This window comes from Phodopus roborovskii, unplaced genomic scaffold (assembly GCF_943737965.1).
Source record: "Phodopus roborovskii unplaced genomic scaffold, PHOROB, whole genome shotgun sequence".
In the NCBI taxonomy this organism is placed as follows: domain Eukaryota; kingdom Metazoa; phylum Chordata; class Mammalia; order Rodentia; family Cricetidae; genus Phodopus; species Phodopus roborovskii.
Window position 1 is genome coordinate 11,680,327 of NW_026125489.1, and position 19,026 is coordinate 11,699,352.

Below are 19,026 nucleotides of genomic sequence, written 5' to 3' on the forward strand. Positions count from 1 at the left end.
GGAGGCCATAGTTTCTCTGTGCATGGAACCTAATGATGCTTCCTTAAGCGGTATTAACAGCCTTCTGCAGAAGTATGCAATGTGATTTCGATGAGTGATAAATGTTGAAAATGAGTTTGCTGCAGGATTTGAGGGGCATACTTCCTGGCTTTTAGACAGAGTCCCATTACGGTATGCTGTCTTTCTCCTCTGTGCGAGTTCTGGCTGAAGGCGATGCTGCCCTCCAGACAGAAACGTTGAGGGTGAGGCAAACGCAAGGGGCCTCAGCTCTGCTCTATGTAGCTCTGCTAATATGAAGAAGTTTTCCTATTTCAAAAGCCACTGAGCTTTGGACAGTTTTGCTACTTATAGCTCGACACAGAGAAAATAGCCACAAAGATTTTATTGGGCCATTACCTATGGTCTCAGGAATAAGTCACTTACATAGTTAATTCTCCATCCATTCTGGCTAAGGGACTTATTAAGAGGAGAACAAGTATTCCGTAATTATCTTTCATGTCTTAGAAGATAAAAAGAGTGCCTGTGCTTTACTTAGCTCTGCCTCTTTACTTTTTCCTCTCGTCATTTTTGTCTTACTGCCTTTCATACATGAAATGTCGTGAATTGTGCCACGTGTTAACAAAGAAAGTAAAAAGTTGCCTCAGCTGCAGTAATTCAACCTTTTGATGAAGTTAACATATTTGAAAAGTGTTCACTGATATAATGAGTCATGCCCTATATCACTATCTTTAGAGAATGTCTTAGGGAAGTAAGGCAAGTTAATACTGCATTATCATTATTAACAGAGAACCATTCCTGCCCATCCATTGATGTATCACAGACATATATTGATGTGTATACCAGGCTATGCATTGTGATGCTGGTTACACAGTAATAAAATGGCATGACCCTTCCCTTACTCCCTTGCAATTTGCATAGGTAATGTGGGCCATCAACTCAGACTGTGCTAAAAAACTAGGCAAACTTACTTCACATGTGTTCGACTCTTCAGTATGACCAAGGATACTTTCCCTTCCTTTTCCCAGTTTTCCAACCAATAGCCTGAAATTATTAAAAGGATTATGAAATATTGCCTACAGAATTATCAGAGTATACCAGGAATTCTTCACCACTCTAACATTATGTGTATTCTCAGAAAAGTAACTACGTGTAGCATCCTTTTACTAGCTTCATCGTATACATGGGAAAACAGGCAGAACGAGCTTAAATATCTTGGCTTGTTCATAGCGCACATATAACACAGCTAGTGAGTGTTGGACCTCGTATTTGATTCCAGACTCCTCAGATTCCCAATCTTTATTCCCCAGTGCCATGATGCCTATCTTCATGAGTAGATCTATCAAAAACTTATTGTCTGCATGTTTGGCTTTTAACTTATCCATATTATATGTACTTTCAAATAGGCTAATGGTTCTCTTTTCTTACTTTTTCCAATAACTTCATTTTCTGAAGTAACTAGTGTGGAATACCCACAATTCTTTACACATTAACACTAAAGAATTTAATGCTACCTAATATGCCAAATCGATCACTGATTGTCTTTTATACCTGGAGAGAAACATAGATTTCTATTTCAGATTCATGTCTGAGATCTCCTTTTTCATTGCCTTGCAGGTTTGAAAGAAACAAAAAAAATTTATTCATTACGCACATACATTTGAATATATCTTGCAAACTGATAGTTAGTTGTATCATGGCATCTCCAGGTTTACTCATCGAAGTAAGTCTTCCCACATGAATTACACCTAGGTTTATGCAATTGTTCTTAGTAAGCTTTCCCCTGCTGACATTGCCTCAGCACCTACACAGTTCTTGGCATGCTAGGTATTTATATATTTTATGAAGTTAATGAATGGATGACTACGAGAACAGAATTCATTATCCTGTGGATTTACTTGTAACCATGCTAGGCAAAGACATTTTGTTCATATAATAAGTGATTGTGTTTGTGCAAGAAAAAGAATAGAATGACAAATCCTTTTCTGGGAAAAAGTATTTGGCATATGTAGATTTCCATTATGTCTGAGAACTGTGTCTTGAGGGGTCCTAAAGAATGCTGCCATTACTTTCCACTGAGGCACCAAGGCTGGGTTGCCACTTAAACCTGACAAGTGACAATTCAACCCACTTGAAGTGGCACTATTTTAGTGGCCTATGAGGTGAAAAATTAATTTATTGGCCCTCATAGTAGCCTTTGTTTCTCCTCATTATTATTCTAGAAGCATGATCCAAAAGCAGAATCAAACTCTGAATGATTTTAATTTAATATGTTCAGTTCAGTTAGTTTAATATGTTCTTACAAGATGATATGTTTCTCTTTTTGATATTTTTTTGAGAATTTCATAAATGTGTACAATGTACTTACATCATTTCTACTATTTCCCCCGCCCCCTGAGCTCTTCTCTATTCACAAAATATTCTTGTATTATAATAATAGTAATTGTTATTATATACTGTGAGATATATATATATATATATATATATATATATATATATATATATATACATACATATATATTCCTTGAGAATCCATTGTTGCTTATATACCCATGGATTTAATGTTGACCACCTGGGATTGGATAACTCATCAGTGGGGCTTGTCCCTGGGTACAATTGATTCCCCTCTGTCAGCAGCCATTGACTGCCTGTATCCCTCCATCTAGTGGTGTAGTTAATGCTGCATTCTTCCCAAGTCAATTAATTTAAATACTGAAAGAAATAAAGAAATAAGTGAAATTGAAATCTGAACTCATATATTTAAAACCCATCTCTCTACCTCCCACGCACCTTCCGCCACCAAAGCAAACAAACGTAGTTCCTGGGTTTATATAGAATAAGCTTCCTGAAGCTCAGTTAAATCTAAATTGTCGTTCTTATTGGTTATAATGAGTTGTGTGTGTGTTCTAAGTTTAATAAAGTTATTTGTAACACCTGATGATGAAGTTGAGCATGTGGTGGCTATATTGGGGTTGGACATCTCTGAACCTATGAATAAGTGGGAACAGTCATTTTTTTCTGCTGTGAATTGCCAGCAAGAGCTGAATCTGTCACAGGTTCTACATTTGTATCAAAATTTCCCTCCCTGATGTTAATTATCTTCAAGGTGCCAAATCCCTCCTAAAGTATTGAAAAGTCAGCAACTTTTTTCAGTTCAAGAGCTTTGAAAAAAAAATATTAGAAATTGTCTTCTTACCTACATGTTATTAAGAAAATAGAATTTTGAATGTAGAATTCCTTCATCATTTTAAAAACTGAAAATCAGTCCTTCTTGTTCAATTTTTGTAATTTGAAATCAGAAAAAGAAAATCCAGTGCTAATTATCTTGATAGCTGTCACCTTGATAATGAGATAGGCCATACTTCTTAGCAAGGAGTAAGGTGTGAATCAAAGTATGAAAGGCTAACCACTAATGGAGCTTGATGAGAAATGGGCCGTCCTAAGGCTGAAGCTGTGAAGCGAAGGAGGGAAGTTTCCTTTCTTTCTTTTTTTTTTTCTTTTTTTTTTTTTGTTATTGTTGTTGATAGTAATGTGTCTCACATTTGCCATTGTCAGAGAGCTTATGGAGAGTGTCCAGTCCCCCCTCAGTGTCTGCATAACCCCTAAAGAACATTTTTTTCCATGAAAGAATATGTTTCTCTTTGAGCAACTGAACAAGGTGATGGAATAATTTGTTCTTGCGTATTTCATTGCAGAGGCCATTGTCTCCTAATGAGCTGGTGTTGACCAGCTCACTTAGAGTATTTCCTTGACCTTGGGAATCCGTAAGACATGATTATAGCTGTGAAAATCCTTGTTAAGAAATTAGTATTGCTGGGTGACTTAGGAAATATGCTCTAGTTAACCCTCTTGGGAATATTTTTAAATGCTATTCTAAATCTTTTTGCATGTCTTCCTCTTTGCCTTAATGCAATTCCACACATGGAAATGGTTAATTGAATTGAGAAATAAATGTGTTTACTGGTAATTGCTTAACCTTTGAGTGGTAATTACAATTTTGTATTCTTATAGGATTATTTAACTCTTCACAAGTATGGCAATGCAGCCAGAAATGATCTCTGGAACACTTTATCAGAGGTAAAGTAGAGGAAGCTCAAGTATCAAAATATCTTCCTGAGCAACTGAATTTCATTTTTAAGATATTAACTTTTGCTGACATGGAAAGTTTATAATGATGTTGTATAATTCCTCTTAAAGACTTAAGATTACATGACTTATAGATGTTGGTTAAATATCTTGTCTGTTTTGAAAAGTGACATTGATTTTAGTTATGTGAAAATTTTATAAATATCTATATTCTATTTGGATCAGTAACTCTACCTCCATCCTCTCCCCTCAAATGCCTCCTATCTTATTCCCATCATGATACTATCCCAATTTCAAATTCTTAAAAAAATCTCATGGAGTCTAGTTACTGCTGTCAGTATGTGGCTTGGTATTAGTATAGGGTCATCTGTATGATGCAGATAGGCCTGGGTAGCCTCTCCGGGGTGACATACTTGAAGAAATTTGACTCTCCTCACACTAGTCACCAATTGCCAGTAGCTCCTCAACTAAGTGTGGCCTTTGTGATCTCCCTTTTCCATCCACATTGGGGATTTTGACCGACATGATCTTCTACAGGTCTTGTGCATGAATCATGACAATACTTTTGAAAGAAATTTTAATGTGGCATTGTAGATTCGTGTTCAAAACAGAAATACTGAAGTTTTTAGAAAAAAATTTTACCTCGTGATAGTAGACCTGTCTGGAATATAAAATGATGTAGAAGCACCTGTAGTAGCAACTTCCACTTTATGTACTGCGATGTAAAAAAATGTAATGTTAGTAAAACACAGCTGTACATATATGTACACACACACACACATATGTGGAACAAAGCAATATAAGAAGCTCAAGGTAAGAAGATTAATTTTACTAGCACTTAATGTTGGCTTCACTGATTTTAAATGTTTTTATATTGAGGTAAATTGTAATGATAAAAATGTGGACAGATTAATGTTAATTATGCTTACAAGAAGTGTGATTAGATTAACTTGTACAACTTTGTTTGCAAAGGCTTTAAAGAGGAATGGGAAATACGTGAACATACAAGAAGTAATGGATCAGTGGACACTCCAGATGGGATATCCTGTCATCACCATCCTGGGTAACATGACAGTAGAAAACAGAATAATTATCACCCAACAACATTTCATTTATGACATCAGTGCTAAAACCAAAGCACTCCAACTTCAGAATAACAGGTATGACATGCTTGTTCTTTGGAAGGAGCTTGTGGTTTTTAATATTTCACATTGCGTTTTAACATTATAAGTTGTTGAGGAAAGTTTTACATTTAAAAGCTTTAAGATATATTTGATTTACCATTGAGGAACTTCTGAAATGTAAATGGAATATAGTTTAATGTTTCTATCTGCTGTTGCGTTGCTTTTCCTCTTTTATTTCTATTTCCTGGAGATTTTTAAAACTGCATCATTTACTTATTTAGTGGGTCTGGTGTTTTGCCCACATGTTTGTCTGTACACCCTGTGAGTGAATGGCGTCCAGGTAAGCCAAAGGGTCATTAGATCCACTGGAACTGGGGTTATAGGCAGTTGCTCGATGGCTTGTGGGTACTGGAATTCAAACCTGGGTTCTCTGGAAGAACAGCCAGTGCTGTTAGTCAGTGAGCCTCCTCTCTATCCTTCTTTCGAGATTTTAGCTTTCAATGTAAAGGCATTTATTTCAGAGGGCAGACCTTTGAATCAACATGGTGACTTTCAAAGATAAGATTTGCATCTTCCCTTTTCTACGAATAGCTCTTGATTTAAATTCAATTGTTAAAATGTGTCGCTATTAATTTAGTGGAATTGAACCAAATGTTCTTTACAAGACAAATGAGAGGCAAAACTAACAATCCAGAAAAAACAACCTCATTAAACCAAAAGTTCTGTACTTAATAATGTCTGAGCTAAAGGAACATAATGTAGACCTTAAAATAATCCAAGCTTCAGTGGGGCCATGTAGCATCAACATATGTTCTTTTGATCTCAATTACAGTGCTTGAGCTCATTGGCTAGATATAACATGTAGGGAACTGTTCCTTGTTTAGTTGACTTTTGTCAAAACTGGAGCTCACTCTGTGGTCCAGCTGGTTTCAGGCTCACTATAGCTACCCTATAACTCATAGACATTCCTGTTTCCCAGCCATCGCATTGGCTCGAAAACTTGATTGGTTATATTTTAACTTTACCTTAAATATCTTATTTATTTTATTCCATGTTTTCTGCTTTGTCCCTTATTTTAAAGGCCGATCGAAGGAAGATCAAACTTTGATAAGTCATTTTCAGTTTCTTACAAGAAGCGTTAGTAAGAGTGGACTGCAAGGGGCTGGGGAGGAAAGAGACAGTGAGGGACAGAGGGGATAGTGAAATTAGTAAAGAAAATTGTAGTACCCGTGAGCCCTGGCCCACACAGTTTGGCATCAATTAATAGGACTAGAAACCATTTCCATGTCAGTTTGGTTCAGGCATGGATGTACAGAGCCATGGTTGAGAAATCCATTGGTGCTTGTGATGAATGCACTTCACAATGGCTTTAGGAAAGTATGTACAAATGTACATGTTTGTGTGTGTCTAACTGCACACGTGGAGGTTAAAGAGCTACCTCAGGTACTAGTCCTCACCTTACATCTTGATTTGGACAGGATTCATCATTGTGTATGCCAGGCTAGATGGTCTGGATTCTGCGGTCCTGGCTCTGCTTCCTATGTCTCCATTGAGATCATCATACATGTGTACTACAACTTTATGTGGGTGCTGGGTATTTGAACTCAGGTCTTCTTGTTCAGTAAATCTGTTGCCTGCTGAGATTCCTCTCCAGCAATAAATCAGGGCCTTATACCCCTTACTCCGCATATTCATTGACCGTTGTACCTATCTCACCCAATTCTCTGGATTCTCAAAATATGCATCACCATGCCACAACCTCACTGTGGTCAGGGAGAGCCAGGGCTTCTCTAGTTTTTTTTTGGTCCATTCAGCACCTACTGCCTCCTGTTACTCCCTCACTGTCTGGGTCCAGGGTTAACAGCATCAGGCATCAAACTTAGCTTTGCCGGGAAGCAGTTTGCTGCAGCAAAGGTAGAGAGAGAGAGAGATCGGGTCAGGCCTCTGAGAACTGCTATCCTGACATAGTGTCACTGATGCATAAAGAAACATAACGGATACATAAAGGGTGACAGGACAAATTTTGTACAAAAACACCTTGTCAGTCTGTGACGTTCGTTGTGATACTAGCTGTGAGCCCGGTCTTTTAAGTGAAAATGTATCATCTGGGCTGTGTAAACATACACAACGACAGAGCTTTATGTCTGCTAGAATTACAGAAACATGCAGAGGAGCCAAACCCTGCCACACAGCATATAAAGAAGATGTGATGCCGATGCAAAACAGCTCATTAGTCCCAGGAATTGTTTTTCTATTTAAAAAAATAGTGAAGTCTATACTTGAAATAGAGTATTCTAACTTTATAGTATTGATCATCCAATTCTCTGTGACATTCTGGTCAAGGATTCAATGCCATCTCTATATGGCCTTTGCATACAGCCTTACTAACTCTGCTATACACTGTGTTCTATTGATGTAATAGAACTTGATCACCTGTGCCAGAATTTCTAGTAAGCTGTGCATATTTTCTAAGCTGAGTTCATTTTTTTTTTATTTTCATTTTTTTTCTGAGGATATTGGAATATTACTACAATACACTAGAAAGATTTTAATGGATCCAGTAGTTACATTTTTCACACGCACTCCTTGTATTAAAGCTTAGGGAGATCCTTACATAACTAAAAATTTCCTAAAGTTAGCTGATGTGTGACATAGTGTGACATTTGGACTAGAATCCTGTTACTTAGAAAGTTGGGCATTTTGTGGCATTTTAAAAGAAATGAAATCACTACTTTGCAGTGTTGCATAATGTCTCCTCATATACCGAGTTGCTTCTTGAAGCTGGGATCTACACAGAATTGTATGTACCAACCCAGCCAGGCTTTCCTTCTCCAGTGAGTTGATACTCACATTTTATACTGATCTTTCTTTCACATAGATACTATTTTTTTTATAAAGAATTCTTTCCTCCCAACTCAAACATGCACACACATTTTCAGGCTGTCTCTAATAATTAGAATTAAATGTTGATTTGCTGTAAAATGAAAACTATTGAAGAAAACAGACAGCTACAAAGATGGGGCCATGCTCATTACACTACAATGCCTCAGGCATTCTCTCCTAAAACTTTTCAATACCCTTTTCACTCACACAGTGATAGAGTATGGACAAAATTTCTTGTTATACTTCAGGTATTTCTCTTCCTAAAAAGAAATTGCTAGCTACCACTTTTCCTAGAGTTACAATGCAAGGTTGCAATTGTGTATATTTCAAAAAGGAAACAGAGTAAAGTTGATGGATTTATTATAAAATCATCTTACGTATGCCTGGCTACTCATTTGAGATTTCATTGGTATTACTTCTTCTATGACCTCAATTTTTATCCCATGAAGAGGTAAATGAAATAAAATGCTTCATTTAATAGCCAAGACTCATGGCTGACCCCTCCTGTTGGTGGCTTCTTGGTCACAATCAATTTAGAAATTTCTTTCAGAAAACAGAACATGAAGTATGCCCACATTTTTCTTTATTTAGATGTAAATTTTAGTGAATATTGGCTGCTTTTTCTTACTTTATTGTTTGCTGAGTTACTTTGGTGTGCCATATTAATCTCTCTGTAAGATATGTGGATAGTGCCCCTCAGACTTGTTAGGCAATAAATAAGGACAATATTAATATGCAAATATAGGAAACTACTGACTTGTCTATTAGTCTAATCCAGAAAAAAATGAGCAGAAGATGGCTAATTTTTTTTACTTTAATCAATAAATGGTGCAAGCTCAGATTTATAGATTTTAGTTGCATTTATTTCTAAAATGCAGATCTCTTTTTGAAAGATAAATTGTTTTGTAGAAATTCTTTTCCATAGAATTTAAAACTATTAGACACCAAGTATCTCTTTACTGGCCTTGGGAAGGTATGTTTGCCCTCTGCATACATTCTTTAGGCTTGGGACTTATTTTACAAATTGATTGACCAATTGATTAGTTGATAATTTAATTTCTTTTTCAAAAAAAATAAAAAAAGAGGAATGAAATTTGCACAGAAGGAACATAGGCAATGCTTGCTTCATTTTGTTTTGATATATCTGTTTTTACTCTTAAAGCTTTCTTTATCTTCCAGTTACCTGTGGCAGATTCCATTAACCATTGTGGTAGGAAATAGAAGCCATGTGTCTTCAGAGACAATTATTTGGGTGTCTAACAAATCAGGTAAAATATAAAATCTCTCCCAGGGAACTGTTTGCATTCACATAATTGTTTAGATCTTAACCTCTGTTTTCAGCCGCTTCAAAATGTGAATAAAGACAAATTATGGAGAAAAAACACAGTAATGATAATCACTTCTGAAAAATTAGGCATGTTACTATATCCAAATAGCCTGATTTATAATAATATATTAATATTATGTTTATGTTTCTTTCAAAGTCAAGAGAAAGTATTTAAGTAAGTATAGTATAATTTTTTAGGACTGTATGAATTTATAATCCAAATCATAATTGAAGTATGATCACAATTAGTCATACAGTATGAAGGATGCTGAAGCAGGGACCTCATTTTTGTTGGGGGCTTCTTCCTTGTTTTTAATAACACATTAAAAAAATGATCCTTTCCTGGTTCTGGGGAAGTACAAGAAATACAGAAAGGAATCCCTCCTGTAAGTTTATTACAATTCTGTCAAAAATAAAAGAATTATCAAGAGTGCCCCTTTCTTAACCTTTTTGCTATAAGCATTTTTGTATGTTGAAAGCTACAGTGCACCTAAGACTTTGCGAGTGATTCAAATGGGTTATTTTGTTTATTTATTTTTGTTTTTTAAATTAATTAATTTATTTATTTTATTGTTTTATTTTTTTATTTGTCTCTTTATTTTACATCCTGGCCATAGCATCTTCCCATCCTTCCCTCCCAGTCCTTTCTTTGCATCTAGCCAATCCCCAATTACTCCAAATCCCCACCACCTCTGTCTCCATCTGGGAAAGGGCAGGTCTCCCATGAATATTAATAAAAAATGGCTTATCAAGGCTGGACAAGGTGACCCAGTAGGGTCCAAACGCCAGTAAAAGAGTCAAAACTAGCTCTTGTTCCTGCTGTTAGGTGTCCCACAAGAGGACCACACTATACATATTACATATATGCAAAGTGCCTAGGTCAGTCCCATACAGGTTCCCTGGTTGTCCCTTCATCGTTTGCCAGCACCTATGAGCCCAGGTTGGCTGACTGTGTGAGCCTTCCCATGGTGTTCTCGACTCTCCAGGGTCCTACACGCCTTTCCCATCCTCCACAGGATTCCCAGACTCCACCCAGCGTTTGCCCGTGGGTCGCTGCATCTGCATCCATCAGTTGCTGGATGATGCACCTCTGATGACAATTGGGCCAGGTACCAATCTGGTCACAGGACATGGCCAGGAGTCTAACCTGGGGCCTTCCCTGTAGACCCCTGGGAGGTTCTCGTGTACCAGGCTTCCACCAGATTCTGAAATGTGCCTGGCCAGCAGTCCCCCTCCGTATTTTCCCCTCCCCCATAACCTGATCGCTCATGTTTCCATACCCACCCATCCTCAGTCCACTCACAAAATCTCAAATATTTCCCTTTCCAGAGAGATCTGGCTGCCCTACCCATGAACCCTCCCTTATTACCCAGATTCTCTGGGTCTGTGGATTGTAGCATAGTTATCCTTTATATGACAGCTAGTATCCATTTATGAGTAAGTACACGCCATAGTTTTCTTTCTGTATCTGGGTTACCTCACTCAGGATAATTTTTTTTCTACTATCCATTTGCCTTCATATTTCCTGCTCTCTCTCTCTCTCTCTCTCTCTCTCTCTCTCTCTCTCTCTCCCTCCCTCCCTTCTCTCTCTCTCTCCCTCCCTTCTCTCTCTCCCTCCCTTCTCTCTCTCTCTCTCTCCCCCTCCCTTCTCTCTCTCTCTCTCTCTCTCTCTCTCTCACACACACACAGATGAGTTATGCTTCATTGTATAAATACCACATTTTCTTTATCCAGTCCTTGGGTGAAGGACTGGTGGTTATTTCCAGGTTCTGGCTATTACCCATAAAGCTGCCCTGAAAATAGTTGAGCAAGTATCCCTGTGGTATGTTTGAGCAGCCTAAACTAAATCCAAGAACACATCAAAAGGATCATCTGTGATGATCATCCCAAAGATGCAGAGATGGTTCAGTATATGAAAATCTGTCAATGTAATAAACCCACATAATCATCTCCTTAGATACTGAAAAAGCCTTTGACAAAATCCAGCAGACCTTCATGATAAAAATTTTAAAGAGATCAGGGATACAAAGGACCTACCTGAATATAATAAAAACAATATACAACAAGCTGAGAGCCAACATCAAACTAAATGGAGAGAAACTCAAATTAATTCCATTAAAATCAGAAACAAGACAAAATTGTCTACTCTCACCATACTTATTCAATATAGTACTTGAAGTTCTAGCTAGAACAGTATGAAAACTAAAGGGCATCAAGGGGAAGGAAGAAAGTAAAGTATCATTATTCACAGATGATAAGATAGTTTACATAAGTAGACCCCCCCCCCCAAACTACCAGGGGACTTTTACACCTTTACTCAAGTGACTGACTTCAATACTAACTCAAAAGAATCAGTAGCCATCCTATATTCCTATATAAAAAGGATAAAGGGGCTGAGAAACAAATCAGAGAATCAACACCCTTTACAATTTGCCTCAAATAATATAAAATAACTTGGTTTAACTATAGTCAAGCAAGTCTTTGAAGAAAGAAATTTAAAAAGCTATCAGAAGATGGAAGGATCTCCCATGCTCATGGATCAGTAGGATAAACATAGTAAAAATGGCCATCTCACCTAAAGTAACCTACAGATTAAATACAATCCCCATTAAAATCCCAACACAATTCTTCACAGACCTTGAAAGAACAATACTCAACTTCATATGGAAAAACACACAAACAAGCAAACAAACAAAACAAGCAGAATATCTAAAACAACCCTGCAATCTTAGTGTCTCTACCACAGAGCTATAGTAATAAAAACTGCATTGTATTGGCATGAAAACAGACACATGGATCAATGGAATAAAATTGAAGACCCAGATGTAAATCAACACAACTATGAACCACCTGATTTTCGACAATGGAGAAAATAAAGCCTCTTTAATAAGTGGTGCTGGCCAAACTGGATGCTGTCATGTAGAAGAATGCAAATAGATCAATATCTATCACCCTGCACAAAACTCAAGTCCAACTAGATCAAAGACCTCAATATAAATCAAGATACACTGATCCTGATAGAGGAGAACATGGTAAGTAATCTCAATTACATTGGCACAAGAGATAACTTCCTGAACAGAACACCAATAGCACAGGCACTAAGATTGACAATTAATAAATAGGACCTCATGAAATTGAAAAGTACCTGTAAGGAAAAGTGTACTGTCAATTGGACAAAATAGCAGCCTAGAGAATAGGAAAAGGTCCTCACCAATCCCACATCTGCCAGAAGGCTGATTTTCAAAATATATAAAGAACTCAAGAAACAACGCATCAACAAACCAAACAGTGCAGTTAAAAATCGGTATAGATCTAAAAAGAGAATTCTCAACAGAAGAATCTCAATTGGCTGAGGAACACTTGAGATGTCCAACATCCTTAGCCATGGGGGAAATGCAAATAAAAAAGACTTCAAGATTCCATCTTACACCTGTCAGAATGGCTAAGATCAAAAACTTCAGCTCATGCTGGAGAGGATTGAAGCAAGGGGAACACTCTTTCATTGATGGTGGGAGCGCACACTTGCACAGCTGTTTTGGAAGTCAGTGTGGTGGTTTCTCAGAAAGCAGATTTTTAATCTTACTCTGTGGCAACCTTTTCTTTATCAGACTGTCCTTTTGGGTGGAATAAGGGACAGCCTGATACTTCTTGAAGTTCTTGTCAAACAATTTGATTGAATTAATCACATGTTATTGACAATTCAGTTAAAAGATATATTGGATGGTTACTCAATAGGTAAAGTGTAGTTGTCTAAAGTACATTAAAGTCTAAAAGTAATATTTATACCAGCTTTTATAGTTTTAAAAGCATATTAAAGTGTTTTGATTTTTGATACTTCACTATGGAAATACAAATAATTCAAACATTTATGAATATAACAACTTGTATGCTAAACTGACTATTCCTGGATAGTGAAGGGAGGGAGGTAAATTTAATGCCAAAAACCATGGAAGATGCAGTATTGAAGATAATTTGATCCCAAATAGTAAAAATGGCATGATGTATAGCATTCCTCCAAAGTGATTAACTTACAACCCACAAACCTTGAAAATCAATATTATATAATGTCTTGATGAATGCCTCCCCAGTTTGCCAATTGCATAGCCATGTGACAGGTTCTTTTAGGAGCTTTGTTTTCTTTTCTTCAAGACCTGAACATACACCCACTTATATTTATAATAGGTTGCTTTGCAACTCTGTTAGTATACTCTGTTAGTATACAAGTTTTGGAAACTTGTATACGGGTGTTAATGGGGTCCACTAGATATAATTTCATTGGATTTTCACAAACATCCGGTGAAAAAGATCGATATATGTCGATATATGTTATAATTTCTGGATTAGTTTTTCTTGTATAATTACACATGCCATTCTAGCTGACTTTTCTGCTTATATTATTTATAATTATCATTTTCTATAAGTACCATATTTGGCTATCATTTCCACTATCTTTCCCATAGTTGCTATAAAGTAAAACATGTTATAAAATACCAACTCATCTATCTATGCCTTGATATAGTCTGAGTCCTGTGCCATTTTGGATATAAATAAGATTTTCAATTATTATTATGAATATTTCAAATATAACTTCTATACTTTTTGCTACAGAACTCATCAAGCACCATACCTCATTAGGCCATCAGAAAAGATCTTTTTAAAATTCATTGCCTGCTATTAGTTAATTTGCAGAACATTTTGGAAATGTAATTAACCAGTACTGAAAAGACATTTTAAAATCTATTAGAAAATCTTTCTGGGAATTGTTTCCCAAAGATCTCATTTATAACAAAGCCATACAAATATTAATGAATAATAATAACTTAAGGTTTTGGGTATAAGTTTAATAATAGACTGCTTTAAAACAATCGATGTCTATCTTTCTTATTTTCATCAGGGAATGGAGAAGATACATAGATTATTTTCATTTTTTAATATACATACTCACCATGTTGACAAATGAATTTAATATTGTAAATTATGTTATCATTTGATGTTTCTAAAATGTATGTCCTTTCCCTATATATTCAGCTTTATTCTACAGATTAACCAGAAAAATCATTAATGAAATGCATCTAAATAAATGGGTCTGAAAATGTTTTCTTACAGAAGATACAAATTTGGTTCTAAGTGACTCAAAACATCATGTAACTCTACCTTCATGGGATCCAGTGTCTTTTGCATGTGCCTATAATCATTGAATGTACCTTTGCATGTGCACACACATACAAATACATACATACACAGTTAAAAATTAGTAAACCTTAAAAATAAAATTAATTACCAAATTTGTTAATTTAAATGTGGGTCATTTATTCATTTAGAGTGTTTATTAGAACACAAAAGATATATAAGTATGTACATATATATATACATATATATAACATGTATGTGTATATAAACAATATAGTCTTATAAATAGTAATATGTACAATATATTTTTTAATGTAGGCTCTTAGTGCTATGAATTATTTTTTAGAACTGTCTTCATTGACTCCCATAAGATTGGGTAAGTTGTGGTTTCATTTAATTCACATTCACTATATATAATATAATTATATATCAAAGGAAAAATCCACCAATATTACATTTCAATTCTTAACACCTATGCACCAAGCACAGAGACACCAAAGTTCATACAGAAACAAGACTACAGCTTAAATTACACACTGACCCTAACTTAGTGGTAGCGGGTGACCAGTACCCTACAATTGCCAACAGACAGGTCATCTAGATAAAAGCTAAATAGGAATGTTGAAACTAACTGAAAACATAAACCAAATGGACCTAACATATATTTATAGAACATTTTACCACAAAGCAAAACAAGTGTACCTTCTTTTCATCAGTTCATGGAACCTTTCCCAAAATTGGCCACAAACTTGTACAAAAAGCAAGTCTCAACAGATACAAGAAAATAGAAATAATGCCCTGCATCCTATCAGACCACCATGGGGTAAAGCTGGATACCAACAAAAGAAACAACAGAAAGCTTACAAATGCATGGAAACTGGACTACTCTCTACTGAATGAAAAATAACAGGTCAAGACAAAAATTGGGAAGGAAATTAATAATGTTCTATAATTGAATGATTATGAAACAACTACATACCCAAACTTTGGGAGACAGTGGAGGAGGTCCCAAGAGGCTATTATAGTACTGCCATCACAAAAAAAAAAAAAAAAAAATGTAAATATCTTAGGAGTAACTTAACAGCACACCCAAAAGATCTACAACAAAAAGGAAAAAGAAAAGGAAAGGAATCACACCCAAATGGTATAGAAGGCAAGGAATAATGAAACTCCAGCTGAGTTTAAGAAAATAGAAATAATCAAACAATACATAGAATTAATGAAGTGAAAAGTTGGCCCTTTGAGAAAAATCACCAAGATTGACAAACCCTTATCCAAATTAAAAATCAGAGTGAGAATATCAAAATTACCAAAATTAGAGGCGAAAAGGGGGACATAAGAATAGACACTGAGGAAATCCAGAAAATTCTAAGAACATACTTTCAAAATCTGTATTTCACCAGTTAGAAAGTCTAAAAGAAATGGGTAATTTTACTAATACCTACCACTTACCAAAGTTAAGTCACTATCAGATAAACAGACCTATAACTCCCAATTAAATAGAAACATTGATTTAAGTCTACAAAAAGCAAACAAATAAACAAGCCAAAAGAATAAAAAAAAAAATAAATAAAAGCCGAGGACCAGATATGGTTTTAGTGCAGAATTTTATCAGACTTTCAAAGAAGAGTTAATGCTAATAATACTAAATTATTCCCCAAAATAGAAACAAAAGGAACATTGCCCAATTATTTTATGAGGTCACAGTTATCCTAATACTCTCTGATGAACTGAGAGCAACATAGACTCATGGGTAACAGAATAAGTATTTAGAAGGCAGTTTGACACCATGTCCATTTAGCAAATTATCAGTAGGTACTCCCTAGATCCTGTGACCACCACAGTTTTAAGTACAGTATAAAGCATAAATTTGACTTCTGTTAGATATCATTTCATGGCTGATTCTTGAAAATTGCTGTCCTGTTAATATTCATTGAATTTTCTTGTGGACTGTTTATTTAGAGTAATGTATATATCCCTTCTCTTAAAGGGTTGCAAGCATGCTTTTTTTTAATTACAATTGATTCTGATTTGTAAAATCTTGGTAATGATTCTGTGGTTCTGAGTCATAGAAGTTAAAACATATCTGTATGTTTTATTCTCTTTTGGCTGTTTTCCATCTACTGTTAGATTGTGTCTGTGTGTGCCTCCAAATTTTAATTCAACCTCACTGTGAAAACTCCATGAAGAATGAGCCTGAACATCAACAGGAAAATTATTACAATGGTGAATGATGAGTGTTTTGGGAAGTGTATGATTGCTAACTTTGCACAAGCGATAGTAACTCTAGGCCATAATTGAAAGAGATATGGAAGAGATTATAACATTTTTCTTGGCCTTTGTTAATTGAGTCACTTGTTGGACACAAGTTCTAATTTTTCCCTAAGTCATTCCATTAGGAAGGGTGCAATCTCACTGTTCCTAACTCTGTGTGAAGCTGTGTGAGTCTTGAACAAATGTGGTTCACTTTTTCTGTCACTGTTGGTGGGTTTTGAAAATCTGTTATTTATTTGCACAGATAGAACAATGACTTTCAAATAAGTGAGCACTATTATTTTGACCACTTTCCTGAATAAAGCAAATAGAATATTTGTCTAACAATGTCTTTCGTTCTAGCTGCATATACTCGTAAAATCTAATTAAAAGCCATAGGGATATAGTGGGGGAATTGAAGACACCATTAATTTTAAGAACGAAAGTTGTGAATAGAATTGAGATCTATCCAGAACAAAAGTGTTAATTATTAAAAAATCATTAATGGGTGTAATAATCAGTATCAAAATAAAAATTTTCTATTCAACTGTAGATGGAAGGGATTAATTAGTGATTCGACTTCAGTTGCATCTTAGGGTGATATTTTCTTTCAGTTATTTGTAATGCTATTTCTGGTATTTAAAAGACGTACTCTATTCTATTTAAACTGTAAAACCTTAAAAATCTACTTATTCTCCAATGCTACTTTCAGAACATCACAGAATAGCATACTTGGACAAAGGAAGCTGGATCCTTGGAAACATCAATCAAACTGGCTACTTTAGAGTCAACTATGACCTAAGGAACTGGAAATTACTCATTGATCAATTAATCAGGAACCACGAGGTACATCCTTGATCTGTGTATCGGTGCTGTGTTTTGAAGTGTGAACACCTGTCATTTTAATTATCAGAATTACCACCCCCCATCCTTTCTTTTTTCCTAACTGGCCTCATAGGTACTTTCCGTCAGTAACCGTGCGGGCTTAATTGATGATGCCTTCAGCCTGGCCAGGTATGTTTTCCTCTGGATTGCCACCAAAAAAAAATACATGATTATAGGATTTTCACATTAATTTAAGTTATTTATCATGTATTCATTTTTATATGTAAATTTATTTCTTATGATATTTTTTGTTTGTATCAGAATCCTATCCAGTGCCCCAAACTCTAAATCAATAATAGCCATAGGGTATTTCAGATACAGAACCTTTACCAGTTTCACTGCAAGTTCAGTTAAACACTCTGGAGATTCATATAATCTCTTAATTAATGAACTCTCCACAGTGACCATTGTGCCAAATTCTAACTTTTGATAGAAAACACCTTCAAGCGTTAGCAATATTATTTCTCACAAATGCTAGGGCATTTTTAATTTATAAAAGTATGTTTGAAAATTACTCATTATGAAAAGTTTAAGCTGCAAGACAGGAACAAATATATTACTGCATATCATTCATTTTTCAAAAGATTTTGATTGATTTAATTATAATGATATTAAATTGCTTTCATAATTAGATTTATAATGTTAAAATGATCTATTTCCCTGACTAGACAGCAAATGAAAGGATGTTGGTTGAGCTATTTACTAAGTTTGGATACAGCATAATGAAGTAGACACCATCATTTAATACTTTGTACTTTTCCATATTTAGGTAGTTTTTAATCTAATAATCTATTTTAAAGGATGAATATTGGGATATAGAGAGCGCTCTATATTTTAGTTTATTATAGTTTGCCACATTTTCCCTCTTTTTATGTGAATATAGTTACTTGTATGTACATGTGAACACAAGACTTGGGTTAGTAATAGGTATGGGCTCTGAAAAAGCTTTTGTCGTTTATGGGCTTAACCAAATCTCGGTTTTCCTACGTATGTTAAAAATCCTCCACACCTGTGGCATTCTCATCTGTCAAAACAGAGGAGCTCACATGCAGAGCACTTGGCAATTATAAAACTGAAATTTCTGCAAACAACTTAAAGAGATTGTTGTTACTGCTGCTGCTGCTGCTGCTGGTGTGTGTGTGTGTGTGTGTGTGTGTGTGTGTGTGTGTGTGTGTACAAGCAATGTCCAATAGGAAATTTACAAAACAAGCACAAGGTACTGTTCTTTTGGCACAAAGTAGAAAAACCAATCAACTCTGATCTTTGCTTTCATTATTACCACAAAGGAGTACAGGGCATCACTAATAACCTTTGTTATTTGGCCCACCATGACAGGGCAAA

General features: G+C 35.5%; 1 protein-coding gene across 1 annotated transcript in view; it reads left to right on the forward strand.

Moving 5' to 3' along the window:
* Positions 1-19,026, forward strand: part of Trhde (thyrotropin releasing hormone degrading enzyme) — a 335,962-nt gene that overhangs the window by 241,177 nt on the left and 75,759 nt on the right. Inside the window, exons 8-12 of the mRNA XM_051176235.1 lie at positions 4,009-4,074; positions 5,056-5,243; positions 9,270-9,358; positions 17,513-17,646; positions 17,759-17,814. Of these exons, the coding sequence (XP_051032192.1) occupies positions 4,009-4,074; positions 5,056-5,243; positions 9,270-9,358; positions 17,513-17,646; positions 17,759-17,814 (533 nt within the window). The remainder of the gene's footprint in view (positions 1-4,008; positions 4,075-5,055; positions 5,244-9,269; positions 9,359-17,512; positions 17,647-17,758; positions 17,815-19,026) is intronic.